At 39.3% G+C, this 16,399-nt stretch overlaps 1 protein-coding gene across 1 annotated transcript; it reads left to right on the top strand.

Annotated features, from left to right (window-relative positions):
- Positions 1 to 728: 728 nt before the first annotated feature.
- On the top strand, positions 729 to 14,418 carry LOC131592273 (sorting and assembly machinery component 50 homolog). The gene is made up of 15 exons (XM_058863678.1): positions 729 to 865; positions 2,222 to 2,332; positions 3,385 to 3,486; positions 3,931 to 4,018; positions 4,580 to 4,686; positions 6,589 to 6,719; positions 6,923 to 7,010; positions 7,472 to 7,600; positions 8,239 to 8,310; positions 9,338 to 9,424; positions 10,752 to 10,822; positions 11,218 to 11,285; positions 12,111 to 12,257; positions 13,336 to 13,477; positions 14,204 to 14,418. Exons 1-15 carry the CDS (start codon positions 845 to 847, stop codon positions 14,247 to 14,249), a joined length of 1,410 nt encoding a protein of 469 aa, XP_058719661.1. The 5' UTR covers positions 729 to 844; the 3' UTR covers positions 14,250 to 14,418.
- The last annotated feature ends 1,981 nt before the right edge of the window (positions 14,419 to 16,399 follow it).

Genomic DNA, 16,399 nt, shown 5'->3' with positions numbered 1-16,399 from the left:
ATTTTTTGTTTTTTTTCTGCAATCAGTTATTTTACAAATACCTTGTTGCATTTAAACAGAAAAAAAAAAAAACCAGACAAAGTTGGGTCTGAAGGGAGGAAACAAAGGGTGTGTTGTTTCTGAACTAAAATTAACTTAGCAGATAACTAAATAGAAATAATACAATAATAACCTATTAAATAATTTGTTCTGTGAATAATAGAAGATACACTAAAAATAGGTATTTATATTTAATAGAGATATTTAAGAACACATAAAATATATCAGTAATGTAAAATATAACTATAATACGTAACTTTTAAAAGTTATATATAATAACTATATTATCTATAAATATATAATACAAATATAAAAATGAAATATAGAACTATCTAGAGACAACAATTTAATGCAATGTAAAATAATAGTAGTAATAATAATTTACAATACGAGCTTTCAGTTTAAAGTGCCCGATATGATTCCCAGGGTTTGGGACGAATCCCGTGGGCTTGGGATGAAACACGTGCTTTTGGAGGAATCCCCTGGGTTTGGGGTGAATCCCCCGGGTTGGGTGAATCCCCCGGGGTTGGGGTGAATCCCCCGGGGTTGGGTGAATCCCCCGGGGCTGGAGTGAATCCCCCGGGGCTGGAGTGAATCCCCCGCGTTGGGGATGACCCCTGCGTTTGGGTGAATCCCCTTTGGGTGGGTTTGGGGACCCAGCGTTCTCCCTGGTCCCGCCCCTTCCGCCGTCCTGGCCAATGGGCGCTGGGCGGGGCCGCCTGTCATGGCCGCCCCCGTGCTGCGGCCCTGAGCGCCCTGAGCTCGCCAGAGTCGCCGAGGCCGCGCCCGCGCCGCAGCCGCCGCCATGGGCACCGTGCACGCCCGGGTGAGCGCCGGGGCCCTGGGGATCCGCCGTGACGGGACCCGCCGGGGGTGGGACCCAGGCACCCGCCCCGAGGCTCCCCGAAGGTCGCACGGGCCCGCGCTCCCCACCGCGACCTTCGGGCCGGGCACAGCACGACCGGGGCTGCGATCGGGCGCCGTGTCCCGCCTCTGCCGCTCCGAGCCCGCTGCTGCTGCCACAGTCGGGCCGGGGCAGGGAGAAGGGGTCGGAGCCCATGCCTGTGCTCGGAAGTGCCTTCCCAGCTCATTTCTAGGTGTTTTTATAGAGTCATAGATACTGACGGCTTAGAAGCGACCTTTACGGTCATTTGGTCACACGTCCCCCCTGCTGTGGGCAGGGATACCTTCCGCTGTCTCAGGTTGCTCCAAGCCCCGTCCAACCTGACCTTGGTCACTGCCAGGGATGGGGCAGCCGCAGCTCCTCTGGGCAACCTGTGCCAGGGCCTCCCCACCCTCACAAGGGAGAAAAATTTCTTAGTAAGTACAAAATTTCTTCCTAGCCTGGGTCTTTTTCACATCTTTCCTGAAGCTTTCCCAGAGCTGACCTCCCCAGAGGCGTGGGGTGGCAAGAACGAGACTGGGGAAGTGAAAACAGAATCAAAACGACCCAAACCTAACAAAACCCAAAACCAAGCAGCCGAAGAAACGCAGTGCAAAGAGCAGCGCCCCTGGTGAGAACTGGAGGCTGGAGCATTGCGTGACTTGGAGAGGGCTGAGGGGCCTCACCTGCCTGAAATCATTGTGAACAGACACACAAATCTCCAAATCCATCTACCAGTGCTTAAAGAAGAAACGCAAAGTTTCTTCATCCAAGTGTTCAGTTTTAAGGCAAAGAACAGCTGCAGGGAGCTGTCCCCAGTTAAGGCTCTGGAGTATATAAACATCATGACTAATGCAGATTGTGGTTAAAGATTTCTTGCTTGTATTCTCTGTGTCTATCTCTGGTGTGAACTGCTAGACAATATTGTGTGGATACAGAGTGTTTCACACTTGGCTGAAATTTGTGGCAGTCATAGAAGCTTCTGTCTTCCTTTAGATGGATTTTGATATTACACAGGAAGCTTGTCTTAAAAGTTAAGGCTGTTTTTTTGGAAGAGTACAGAGTGGTTTTCAGAAATCATTCAATATGGAAGCTACTTAGCTTTTGTTAAAAATTTTACCAAGCAGGTAGATGTCAAGTGTTCTGGTAATTCCTTTCATTTTAGTTCTCTTTTGCTTTTTTTTTTTTTTTTACCTTAGGATTTGATGAGTCCGCTGTTGAGAACCATGGGTTTTTCTCATTTACAAAAGGCGCAAATCCATGTATCCTATTAAATGCCGTTTTCTTTTATGCTTTCAGAGTTTGGAGCCTCTTCCAATGGCTGGGCCAGATTTTGGTGCTTTGGGAGAGGAAGCTGAGCTGGTTGAAGTTGAACCTGAGACCAAGCAGGAAATTCTTGAAAACAAAGATGTAAGTGCCTGAGCAACATTTTTTTAAATTTTTTTGTGGCGAGAAATAAACATTTGTCTTTTTTTTTTTAAACAATTGGCAGTAATAGTAGGTTGCCGTTGTCTTGCTGTTTTATTATACATGAATACATAGAGTCATACAGATATTTCTGACCGAGGTAGTATAATCTCCATAGTCTCTTTTACAAACTCTGATATAGAATCATAGAATTGTTTAGGTTGGAAAAGACCTCTAAGGTCACAGATTCTTAACTGTTAAGCCAGCACTGCCAAGTCCAGCACTAAACCACGTCCCAAGTGCCACATCTACATGGTTTTTAATCCCCTCAGCGGTGGTTACTGCCCTGGGCAGCCTGTTCCAATCCTTGACAACTATTTAAAGCAGATTTTTTTTTTACATTTACTCTTAAAATTATAATTCACTGAAAAGATTGGAAAAATAAGGGAAATGCAATCTCTGTAGCCCATTTGTTCTCTGGGTAGCGTGATAGGTGCTGTGATTTTTACAATAAAATTGTCTCAGGTGATTATCATGATGAAAGTATAAAACCTCATAATGGAAGTGATTTTCAGCTGCATTTAAAACTGCACTGCTTCTGTGGTGATGATTTTAATGGAGTTTAAATATTTGTGGCTTGTACACTTGTTTGATTTTATTCCTTTGATTCTTTGCTTATGTATAGCTGATAAAAGACATAGCAAACAGCTACAGATAGCTACATAAGTCTGTCTTATGTACTTAATACTTGTTTTCGGCAGTTGCTTCTTTGACCATACAACATTTACAATTAAAACCCCAGCAGCTGCAGTCTATCAGTGTTTCTTCTGCTACAACTATTGTTAGCTTGCTGTTAGAGATCTCTTTTCTCTCATTTTTGTGTTATGGGAACAATGTCCCAGAATCTTAGCACTGATTTCTGATAATGTAGGTTAGCAGGAATTAGCCCTAGGAATCATCAGGGTTTCTCACAATAATTCTTGTGCCTTGGTGACCTTGATCCTTGTTATTAGATGCAAATCCAGTACTTGTGTGTAAAGATTTGTTGTGTTTAGGTGGTGGTTCAGCATGTGCACTTCGATGGACTTGGAAGGACCAAAGATGACATCATCATGTACGAAATCTCTGATGTTTTCAAAGCAAAAAATCTCATTGATGTAAGTGCTGCAGTGCATAACAGACTTGCTGTTTAAAAGCTAATTAAAGCTTTTTCTCTCTTTTTACTGCTTTGGGCTACTGCCTTCAAACATGGGGCAACTCTGTCAAGAACAGGGGCCCTCTAAATAAATTGTAACTACTGGAACCTGTTTGAATAATTGTTTGAACTATTAAAGTAATTAAGAAGCAAACTAACAAAAGGTATGAAGGTTTTGAGCTGGATGCTCTGGTTTAAATTACTTCTGCAGATGCAAGTGTTAAAGTGGTTGTGTTATGTTTTGAAGGTGCACATGTGTGTCTTTATATGTAAAAATCTGTGAATATTTTACGTCTTGGCTCCTCATTGCTATTGTTAACCTCAAAGGGACTAGATTATCTTGAAAGCCCCTTCCAACCCAAATATCCTCTGATTCTATGACTGAACTACTTTTCTCATGCTGTAGGTGATGAGAAAATCTCATGAAGCTCGTGAGAAGTTGCTTCGTCTCGGAATCTTTAGGCAGGTAGACGTTCTGATTGATACCTGCCAAGGTGTGTATTCCCTCATTAATTCTCATTTTTTTATTCTCATGTATTCATACCTGTGAATATTTATTTCCTTGTGTAATAGGCTTGACATTTTTTATGTGTGTAACTTAGTTTTGTATACCTTAAGTATAATTTTAGATGAACACCTGGGTGTGCTGTGGATACAAATGTATCTACATCAGTTATCCCTATGAAGGAAATCTATTTGCATGTGTTTGCATATATGTGGATGTGTATTTAAATATTACTTGTCCATGAGTGAATTTTCAGCACTTAAAATAATTACAGTAAGCTTTCCTTAATCCATAGCTTCAAGGAACATGTGAGGGAAAGCTTGAAAATGTGTCCTGTACTTGTATCGCACCTTGCATGAAATTATTTAAGCCATTTATCCTATGATTGAATCAAATTGTTCCCTCACATCCAAACATTCTTTCCTCAAGTCATTATAACATAGACTCGTATTATGCCTTAACTCAGTTTTCCAATAATTCAAGTAACTTTCTGTCTGCAATTATTAAAATAACTCTTTTGAGATAACATGCACTTCATTTATTTCTTTAGGAGATGATGCCCTTCCAAATGGTTTAGATGTGACCTTTGAGGTAACAGAATTGAGAAGGTTAACTGGGAGCTATAACACCATGGTTGGCAACAATGAAGGCAGCATGGTATGGATTATTTCAAATTATTAGTAATGCCTTTTGATATTCCTCTTGCTTTCAGTTTCAAGGCTAGCAAGGAATTTGGTGATCCAGTCTTAATCTAGCCTTACTAAGACTTTATCAGGCCTTTGTGTCAGGCTTTCATTCAGCAAAAGCCTATTTTGAGCTGGGGGACAATGCTGTAGCTTCCAGCTCAGCATTAGTTCTTTAAGTTTTGAAACTTCTTGAATTATTTCTTGCTACTATTGAAGATGTTTCATCATCTGGAGAGATTAGTAAAGAATTTGGCATTTTGTTTCTATGAGATATACTTGAAGTATTTTTCTTCTCAGTCAAAATGCTTTATATTTGACTTAGAAATTGTTCTTGTTTTTCACTTTTAGCTCAGTAAAAGTTATTCTGGAATGTAGAACACAAGGTTTTCATTAATTCTACAAGCTTTGGAACTTGTTTTCGTATGACTCAATTAAGGATGCATCCGATTAAAATCTTGTGTGACCAGTATTTACCAATTGCCACAGGAAGTACCAGCTGTACTGCTGGTCTATGAATGTGCTTTTACCAGGAGTGCTGCTGTGAGCAGATTTTGCTTTCAGGTGCTCATCCTGCACTCTTTTTGCCTTCTCACTTGCACAGGGCAGCTGTGCCTGGAGCTGGTGGATAAGCCAGATCAAGGGATTCATCCTTTTCCTCTTAGGGGTATTTTTAACCTGTATAAGATCGCACATGTGTCAGGTGATGTTGTTTTGCATGTGGAAGAGGAGCTGGAACTGGGTGAGTTGAGAGTTGGCAGCTCCACTCCAGGACCCAGGTGCAGGGTGTTGTGGCCTGAAGGAAACCAGCAGGGAATTCTACCTGTTGCTTCTGGTGCTGCTCAGAGCTGACTGAAAGCTGCTTGGGTTTCTCTTTTTGTGCTCAGCTTCCTCTTCTATTTGATTTTAATTTATCAAAGAAGTAAAACTTGTGAATACTCTAAAAGCATGACTTGTATACACTGATATTGGCAACACGGATTATGTTCCCTTAAGAGCTGAATACATGTATTTATTCTAATCCCTTAAATTCAGCTGAAGCTTATACATCTAGTACATCATAGTAAAAGCTTTTTCTATTTATGGCATAATAACTATCATTACAAAGTTCAGGTTACTGGTTTGCTTCCAACAGCTGTTAGACAAAGGCAGAGAGGATTTGGGAGATTTTTAGTGTTCTTTTCCAATAGAACACACAACAATAGTACAATGGCAGTGTTTGTGTTGAGAGGAAACCTTCTCCATCTTTTCTGCCAGAGGGCCAAAAGCTGCCTGAGGGATGCAAGGAATTTGTGTCAGAATAGGCGGAAGTGTTTCAGTAGTTTCTGGAGAATTGTAGAATTGTGCTGTACCACCATCAGGTCCAGTTACAAAAGGATCTTGCTCAAAACAGAACTATAGGGAGGTGGCTCCATAATGATAATTCTTCCTTGCTTTGGTTCTGATGAACCCTCCCTGAGGAGTTTTTCCTGAGGATTAGTGGGAGAGTTTGCAGTTTTAGAACAACTGCTTGTTGTGCCGAAGATTTGTTCTCCAGGGCTTTGAGACAGGCTTGGAGATTTTGCTTGAAGTAACACCAGTACTGTTGGCTCAAGTCAGAGTGCAGATTAAGTCAGCAGCTACTTAACAGCAATAAAAGTTGGATGTTTGACTGTAACTTGCGCTGTTGGCTTTTGCTGCCAGTGCAGAGAGAAAACTGAGAAAAAAGCCACATTCAGTTACAAGTATTTTTAAATAACTTCTAATTCTTGTGATGTCCTTGTCTTCAGTGTGTGATTAAGAGGCAAGACAGCAAACAATATAATATGTTATGATGTGAGGAGGTTTTTGGTTGTTTGTCTAGTGTTTTGGGTTTTTTTTAATTTATCTTCTATAGGTGCTTGGGCTCAAGTTCCCAAACCTCTTTGGACGTGCAGAAAAGGTGACCTTCCAGTTCTCCTATGGAACAAAGGAAACTTCATATGGCCTGTCCTTCTTCAAACCACGGCCTGGAAACTTTGAAAGAAAGTAGGGGATGCATTTTTCACTACTTCTTTTTTAGTGAAGGAATATAAAACAGTTAATATCTTTCATAGAGCAAGAATTGCATTTATTCTTTCCTGAGGGTCTGGTAGTGATGTAGCAGAGCTGGTTTCTTAATTTTTGTTGTTATTCAGAGCTGTACCTTAAATAGTTTCTCTTTCAAAACTGCCAGTAATGTTGTGTTTCAGTTTTTCAGTTAATGTATACAAAGTAACTGGACAGTTCCCTTGGAGCTCTCTTCGAGAAACCGACAGAGGAGTATCGACAGAATTTAATGTGAGTGTAGCACAAGTGTAACACATGCTTCATTTACATTTCAGTTGAGCTCTTGGAAATATTTGGTTTACTTTTTGAATGATTGAGTCACTCCTGCACAGGGCTGACTTCTCTTTATTTGAAAGAGGTCAGTGATATGAAAATGACAGAGGTCATGCATCTTAGACTTTTTGTTACAATTCAATCTCATTTTTTTCTTCAATTTTTTTTTAATTATCATTTCACAGAGGCAACTGGCTGCCTAGTTTACTGTATCAGCCCAATTCAAGGTATTTTTCATATGGAATGGATTAGTGTGCATCTAGCTCTCTTGACTGGAGCAGAATTAACATAACTAAAATGGAAAAGGGTTTCTATATTTCAAGAAGTTTGGGAAGAAAGCCATAGACTTAAATATAAAAAAATATTTATTTTAATTTTGTAACAATTGTTTTCATTACTTTCTCAATTCTTTATTGTAGTTTCCTGTCTGGAAGACCAATCATACACTGAAGTGGGAAGGTGTGTGGAGAGAGCTTGGTTGCCTTGCTAGAACAGCATCCTTTTCTGTTCGAGAGGAAAGTGGACACTCTCTAAAATCTTCTCTCTCTGTAAGGCTTTTTCATAATAATATTTTAAAAAACTTGACTTTGAGTCATCTCATCTTAGGAGTGATACCAAAGGAGCTTTTTGTCTTTGGAGAGATTGTGTATTCCTTCAGACATCTTTTGCTGTGTTAGGTCATTGCCGTAGAGTAATCCAGGAGGCCCAAAGGGAGAACAGGGAGTCATAGTTGACTTTTAGGCTTTGGCTTGTTCTCCCTCTGTCTCACCTGCCACCTCTTTTTGCAAAAATGCTTTGTTTTGTAGCAGACAGGAAGAGTAAATTTCCTCATCCTAAGCCTTTGGTAAACATTCCAGTTTCTGGTCACTTGCCATCTTTCACTTGCAGCTTACAAAACTGTAGGAGATAAACTCTTTGCAGATTGGTGTGTTGCAGTTGGGCTGCTGTCCTGTTTCTGGTGCATGCCATGGGCAGAAGATACAAATGTATGGATTTCATGTGGCCTGTAAATGTCAAACAAAGCCAGTCTGTAGGGATATTGCCAAATCCATGTAGCTACACTAATCTTAGCTGGTGCTGTGGTTGTCTTCCACTGATCGCACATTTTGGAAGGAAAATATCGATGTCACTCTGAGGCATTCAACAGATATGAGAACCTAACCCAAATTTTTTTTGTTCTTTTAAGCATGCCATGGTAATTGATTCCCGGAACTCCTCAATCTTGCCAAAACGAGGTGCTTTGCTGAAAATTAATCAGGTAGCTTTAAATCACTTGTGCTGTTTTTGGGGTTTATTTGTGTGTTTGAATAAGTCTTAATTTATGTAATTGAGGTTCGTGTAAAAATGTCTAAAGTTAGAAATTAATCTAAAATTGACTAGGAGACAATGAGGACTGATAATGACATTTTCTGAGTGTGCCTTTTAACATCATGAACCTTTTTTTATGGTGGAAAATTTTCATTTGTGTGCCATTAGTCAGAGAGCACATCCTCTCCATCAGCATTAAATTACTTATTACCTTAGAGACACTATCCCTGGCAGTATTACCACTACACTTTCAGTGGGTATTAATTAGCCCTTCTTTTTTAACACTGTCATGCAGAGATTGCCAGGCTGTAGTCTGGCAAAAAATTTCTGAGACTTAAAAATGAAAGACTGGGTAAAAATAACTCTCCAAGGTATATGCATGTATCATTTTGGCACAGAAAATGATTTTCCTTCTTGTTACAGTCAGAGCTTTTCTAAAAGGTAGCTTTTCTGCTGTATGGATAATAGATCAGAAACATTAATTTCTCTAGTGCTTTAGAGGCAGATTTGAAATGCTACTGGAACTAAAAGTAAGCAGCAGTGAACTGTTGTGAGTGAGAAATTCGGGGTTTAGGTATGGTGTTGTTTGTTAGATCCTGCCCCTAACACTAAGTTAGTTCAGTCACTAAATGAGAACTGGAAATAACAAATAGTGTCATGCCCTTCTTCACCACACGAAGTCTTCTTAGATCTTGGGAAATACAGTCTTGATTTTGGATGCTGAATTTTCCAGCTCCATTCTATCTTCCCTTCATTTACAAAATGGCTTGGAAAGCAATGGAAAAGAAAAAAATGCAGCTCATTCTTTCGACGTTCATGCATGCCTCAGTCCAAAATTCAGCTGCCTCACCATGCCACTGTTTCTGTATTTCTTGTAAAGGAAAACACTGCCTGTGCTGATGCAGACATGCTGAGCTTTAAGAGGAAAGAAACAAATCTAATATCTGCTGCACTTCCATAAATTTATGTCTTTGCAGGAGTTGGCTGGCTATACAGGTGGAGATGTGAGCTTTCTGAAAGAGGATTTTGAGTTTCAGTTGAATAAACAACTTCTCTGGGATTCGGTAATTTTTTTTTAAGATATTTTAGTAATTAACCTGAGGTTTTTCTGGGGCTATTAAATTTCTGTCTTATGATTATTTTTCATTATGGATTAGGAAAAGATTGTGAAAAATGGATGGAGTAGATAAGCTGATTTTGTTTTCTGGAAAATGGACTATCATTATTTTTAACTTTATGTTCCTCCTGTGCACAATCACTTGAAAAGTGGGAATTTTGGAGAAAACTTGTTTCACAGTTAACTGTGAGAATAATTTTCCTTCTAGAAGTGATCTTGGTTATGTCTGTTCCTTGTGGTCCTCCTTAGGAGAGATTTTTCAAAAACCTTGGAAGTTCTTAAAAAACTTAAACATTTTAAAACCTTCATGAATATTCTGTATAATCTTGGTTTAATTTTCTTTTTAATTGAAATGATGAATATATTACTATTTATCTTGGTATCATAGCATATAATTATTTCTTGTGTGTAAGATTATTGGGAAAAATTGGGATGATTGATTTCAACAGCACTGATTTAGTATTAGGGGGAAATAGGATTTTTAATTGAAATACTGAAAAACTGAAATAAGAATTTCAACATATCCACGAATATTTCTAGCTGCATTTAGAAAGAAGTTTTTTATCACATGGAGATCATGCAATAAATTTTTCTCAGAGCTGAATGGGGAATTAAACAGCAACTTGCATCATGAAGATTTAAAAGTCAAGGGTTACAGTAATTTGTATCCCAAAAGTATTGATAATAGATTTCACTGTCTATCAGTAATACTTGTACCTGGCACTTCTACAAGCAGTGAGCAAATTATTAAATCCATTTGTTTCAGTGCTTTGAGTTGCAAGTATTACTTTTCATAGATAAAGAGGAACTCTGTATGTGTACTTGATGTCAGTATATTGAGTTGCAGAAGATGGTTTCGTGTAATTATAAGATTAATTTACAGACAGGTAATAATTGTACATTTTTGGCAGCTGCATGTGGAACTCAGTCTCCTGTGGGTTTCAAATTGCCAGTTAAGGAATAATTGATGGCAGCAGTGCTGTCTTAATTCAAGACATGAAAATTCTCAAGACAAGAGGTGGTGGATGAGGTTGAGTTCTCCCTTAAGCTGTTGTAGCATTTGGTTCAAATGTCCTATATTCACATTTTCAAGGCATAGCACTGCATAAAAGAAAGAGGGCAGCAGCCATCAAGAGTTTCCTGAAAATCCTGTTGCGACTCCAACATAGAGGGTGTGATATCTATGGGGTGTGAGCAGCTGTAACTCTGGGAGACTGATGGGAGCTGTGCTTGCGGAATAAGTACAAATAAACAACTTGTTTTTCTCTCCAAAGGTTATTTCAACATCACTCTGGGGTGGAATGCTGGTACCTATTGGAGACAAGCCATCCAGTATAGCTGATAGGCAAGCTTTTTAAATGTTTGGGGTTTTTTTTCCTGTCAACGTGGTATATATAGAAAAATCTGCACAAAACAGTAGTAGTTCTGAGGACAATAAAATGTTTGTACTTAGCTATAATTACATGTTCATACTCAAGCTCTTTTCATATTGGGCTGGTAAAAATTTGTGATTTGCCATGTAGTAGCTCTGCCTGCCCATATTTATGGTTGCAAAATGGTTTTTACCACCTGCAAAATTCTGTAGGAGGCAGAGGTTTAGACACAAAGCCATATTGTGACTCTGCTCACTCTATAGCCAATTTTGCCTTTTAATGCTGGTGTTTAAAGATCACATTACTAAACCTGTGACAAAGTTACCTCTAAGGGAAGCATTAAATTAAATTTATCTGTATTCACTAGGTTTTACCTTGGTGGACCAACAAGTGTGCGTGGATTCAGTATGTACAGCATTGGACCCCAAAGTGAAGGTCTGGCACTTTTAAATCCCCCTCCTCTGACAATATTGTAGATATTAGTGTGTCAGAAAGTCCTTAAATTTTGTATAACCTGAAAATAGTTACACTCATTCGGTATTTTGAGAAGTGTTACAGTTTTGATCTGTTATTACAGATTAGTGCTCAATGGGATAAAGCCAGGTGGTTCTTAGTTAAGCCATGATTAATTACTAATTTTGTAAACCGTGTGTGTGTTCAGACTTGCACACTTCCAGTGTGTCATTTTAATTAGTAAGTAACCTTCAAGCTAGAGAAGTTCCCAAAACATGTTTATAGCAACAGTTTGTTTGATACAGCCTATGTTCAGGTAGCTTAGAGGAAAGATAATCTGCTCAACAGAGGTGTTTGGAGAGCCAGGAGCTTCCTCAGTTCTATTCCTTACTCTGCTGTTACCAGTGGATTCAATATCCAGTATATTTTGAAGTTAATTATTCAATTATATTAATTGCCCACTTTTAAAACCAGGGGGTGTATTGCAGAGGTGGTGAGGAGGTAATTCTGATGAACTGCCATGAGTAGCTGCATGCCTCGGGCTGTTCTGGTGATGGAAGGCAGAAAAATGCACTTTCCTTGGAAGGTTTAAAGAAATGTGGAAGTGCTGATTTTTCAAACTGAGTTTGGGTAGTGGTGAGTTTGGAGAGAGTTGGAAGGAAATGGGAAGAGTTGTAAAAGGTAGAAGTGGAACATAAACTTATGGAATGTAAAACAACTTATGGATGTGGTTTTGTACCTTTAACAAGTGTTTCTTTTAATATGTTCCACAGTAACTGCCTTTATTCCAACATTTTGCCCAAACAGGTGATTATTTGGGAGGAGAAGCCTACTGGGCTGGAGGAGTGCATCTCTACACCCCTCTCCCTTTCCGTCCTGGCCGTGGAGGGTTTGGAGATCTTTTCCGAACACATTTTTTCCTTAATGCTGGAAATCTCTGCAATCTCAACTATGGTAAGACTCAACAGAATAAAAAGCCTCTCATTTCTTCATAGAAAAGCAGAAAGGAGAATTGTTCTGAGTCTGTTCACTCTGAAGCACTTTGTGTACTGCATATATTTTAGTGCCTTTCAAAAACCTGCTGCTTTTAGCTTATATATTTGAGAGATTGCCAGCAGTTAATTTAGCTCTCTCCATAGTTTCCAGCACAACTTATAGGAAAGAGAACAAGTATTACTTGTAGGGTATGGTAGTGTCTGTGAACAGGTGATGTTTGCAGACCAGTGTGTAACTAACACTTGCTATCTTACACCATTCTGAAGGGAGAATGAAAGATGATGTTTTAGTGGAGTTCTGGTGTTCACTGGGATGAGCAAAAGAAAAAGTGGTAGCATTAGAAGATGAGGGTGTGGTAGCTGGGGGCTCTTTTTCCTCCCATCCCTATCTCTATTCAGGATACATTTCAGTGTATTAATGTATGGCTTTTCAATGTGATTTCAGCCTGTTTTAGAATATAGTGATATTTGATGTCTGCCTCACTTGAGGGAAGAAAGGTGACATCCATTTGGGAGGGAGATACTTCAATCAACTTAAAAATAGCAGAGACCTATTAAATCATAGAACAGGATCCCAGAATGGTTTGGGTTGGAAGGGACCTTAAAGCTCATATTGTTCTCCCACATGTCATGGGCAGGGACACCTTTCACTATCCCAGGTTGCTCCAAGCCACATCCAGCCTGGCCTTGGACACTGCCAGGGATGGGGCAGCCACAGCTGCTCTGGGCAACCTGTGCCAGGGCCTCGCCACCCTCACATTAGGAAGAATTTCCAATCTAAACCTGCTCTCTGTCAATGTGAAGCCATTCCCCCTTGTTCTGTCAATCCAGGCCCTTGTCAGTAGTCTCTAAGTTCTCTTCAGGCACTGGAAGAGACCAATAAAGACATTGAAGTCTTTACTCATTTTCTCCTTCTTGCTGGCAGATGCCCTATAGCGGGACATAGGGACCAGCCAACAATCCAACTAAAATCACAGTATTTTTATTCTAGTTCTGCTCTCTTGCTCTGCTGCTCATCCCTTGGTGTTTGACTACAGGTGACGGTCCTAGGGCGCACTTGCAGAGGCTGGCAGAGTGCATCCGCTGGTCCTATGGCGCCGGAATAGTGCTGCGCCTGGGAAACATCGCCAGGCTGGAGCTCAACTACTGCTTCCCCATGGGAGTACAGGCTGGAGACAGGTTGGTTTAGTACACCTGTTTCTCTAGAGGTTCCTGCACTCCTGTCTGCTTTCTCAGAGAGAGTTCTGCCTTGTGGTTTTGTTTAGTCCATACCAACAGAGACATCTTGGTGATGCTTTCCAAGCCCACTTTATTCACCTTGGTTTCACAGCTGGGTTAAGACTTTGCTTCCCAAGTGCCAGAATTCGTTTATCATGAGAGTATCTGTTGAAATGTGCAAATAGCTGTGCAGAAGCTTCATTTCTTGTGGAGAAGTGATCACTCAAACCATTTGTGGAGTTTTCTTAAGCCTTCTAAATTGGATAAATACCTCATTTGATGTCTTTAATGTCTTTGCTTGAAAAATGGAAATAAGTTTATAGATAAAGAGAAAATAAGAACATTTGTTAGCAACCAATTATCCTGCATCAAGCAAATATCATAATATGCAATAAAAAAGCTTCAGGAGGCCCATTGTTGTCTGAGTATTGTGTGAAATATTCAGTCTTTCATACAGGAGTAGGATTGTGTTTCTATGGGCGATGCGAATGTATAATAGCAATTTCAAAATTATGGGCTTTATTTGGAAATGTAAATGCTCCATATGGATGACAGATTGTCAAAACATTTATTTTTAAAAGCCTTTGTCAGCTAAAACCTTTGGAATTTGTTGATGGGGAGAATTAATTTTCATTTCATCAGTACCTTATATGTCACTTACACTGTTTATTGTTTGTTTCTTTTCAGGATATGTGATGGTGTTCAGTTTGGAGCAGGAATAAGATTTCTATAATACAGAAATATTTTACATCGCTAAATGAAGTTGTGCTCTAGAAATGAAATCAAGACTATAACATACTTCAAAATGGTCTTTTTTCCTTGAAATGCAGATACACAGCTGAGTGATTTACCTCTTGGACTCCACAAGAAACTGCATTAAATAATTATGCTCTAAAGGTTCATTGTACCTCTGATTCTTATCAAACATGGGAGAGTGTTTGTAGAAGTCTATCTTACAGCTTTTAGTTGTTGGGTTTTTACTTGAAGTATTAGAGTTTTGTCAGATATTGGCTCTCGGATATGGTTCGTATCATTAGAGTTTTATTGGTCTGCACAGCCTTCCCTGTTACAACCACAAGTCCTCAAAAAAGCTGTTACATGTCAAAAATGGTGCCATTCTAATGGTTCTAAATGAATCAAAATTGTTTGATTTGAATATATTTCACTATTGTAAATCACCTCTGTTTAAATGCCTCCTACAATCTGAATTGCATACTGTAAAAATTCAAGTCATCTGTCTAGCATAGTAAATACTAAAATTATAATTTTGAAACGTTGAGGGCTCTGAACTTTGACTGTTCTAATGCTCTCAGCAAAGCTGTTGATTTAGGTCTTGCAAAAGCAGCTTTTTGTAGCAGTTGCAAAAAGTTACTCCAGAATATGTGGAACTACCTGGTTTTTCTTTGTGTCTCTCTCCTGACTTGTTGAGATGGTAATTTCACTTCAAAGTTATCTCTGGCTTTGTCACTTGAGGTATATTCCAGTTTATAAAGATGAATTTATTCACTATTTTGGTCCTAACATCTTTGGAGGTAATTGCATACTGATTATTTTTATATGTATCAATCCTGTGTGGTCATGCTGAGATAGTCTTTTTTTTGTTATTAAGTGTTGGAAAGCTTAAAATCACAATACAAAGAAGATTCTGGGGAAACAGAACAGAAATACATGAGCTGCTAAACTCCTGGTGTTTTCTGCGCAGCTAAAGACAGCTTTGGACATGCTGGTGCTCTTCTTTGCTGAATATGTCAGGTCTGCCATGAAAGCTCATTCCCAATCAAGTCAGCACTCAGACCCCTCTTTTTAAAGAGAACACAGTTTTATACATTGCTTTAAGCATTGTTATGAATTGCTGTTGGTGTAATACAGTAACTAAATCTGGTTTAGTTGATAATTCTCTTAAAACGTGAAGGCTAAAATCTGGACTGCCTGGATTTGCAGAGCTCTGTTTGATTAAACATCCTTCCCTCCTTATAAAGTAGCAGCAGTAGGGTTACAGATGTTCAAAATGGTGTGATTGATGGAAGTCAGCTGTTTCAAATAGCAAAATTTGATATTAAAAAAAAAATTCAGTGTTTATCTAACAGATGCTGTAGGAAGTACATATTTAACCAAGCATTTTTGATGATTCTTTCATTGTTATGAGATAAAATATAAAACTATGTTGAGAATGTCAACAAATGTTATTAGTTTTTTCCAGCACTATCAACATTTTGACATTCAAAAATATTTTTAATATGAATGTTTAGATACTAAAATACTGTTAGGGTTTTCTCCTAGGAGCTCAAAACTGTATTCTGCTGCCTTAAGAGTTCTATTTTGTGCACACTGTGTTTTACTCAAGGCTGCTCAAGTGCCATACTTTAGTATGACACCAGAGCCCAAGCTCAGCTGGCTGTTTGAGAGGACTCAGCAGTGTTCTGAGTTGAGCAGGCCTAGGGGAAGAGCCCCAGACTCAGTGTGCACACCACACAGCAGCCAGGCCACAACTGAGCTTCGAGAGAACTCTAAGAAAATCAAAGGAGGAATGGAAGAAACTACTGAAGGCTGAAAAGACTTTTTGAGCACATCTTCTGACAGACCTCACTGTGCCACTCGCCAGGGAATTGTCCAGTCAGATAAAGAGACCAAAATCATGTTCCATGAGGCTCCACCTGGGTCACTGTTTTCCTACTGGCATTGCACTAGGTTGAAAAGTAAAATTTTCTTACAGCATACCACAAGTGCACAAAAGCTATCCAGAACAGAAAGTAGTCTGAATTCCTCTGGAAGAAGCATCTCTATTATGTGGTTGCTTCTATGGAATATTGGTATAATTAATATATTTCCATTTAAATTTTGCTGCAGAGGTCCAGATACTTAAAATGGATAAGGTAGAAATCA

The sequence above is a fragment of the Poecile atricapillus genome, chromosome W (assembly GCF_030490865.1).
Source record: "Poecile atricapillus isolate bPoeAtr1 chromosome W, bPoeAtr1.hap1, whole genome shotgun sequence".
NCBI lineage: Eukaryota > Metazoa > Chordata > Aves > Passeriformes > Paridae > Poecile > Poecile atricapillus.
The sequence above is the reverse complement of the archived record's forward strand: the minus strand, read 5'-3'. Positions and strand labels throughout refer to the sequence as shown.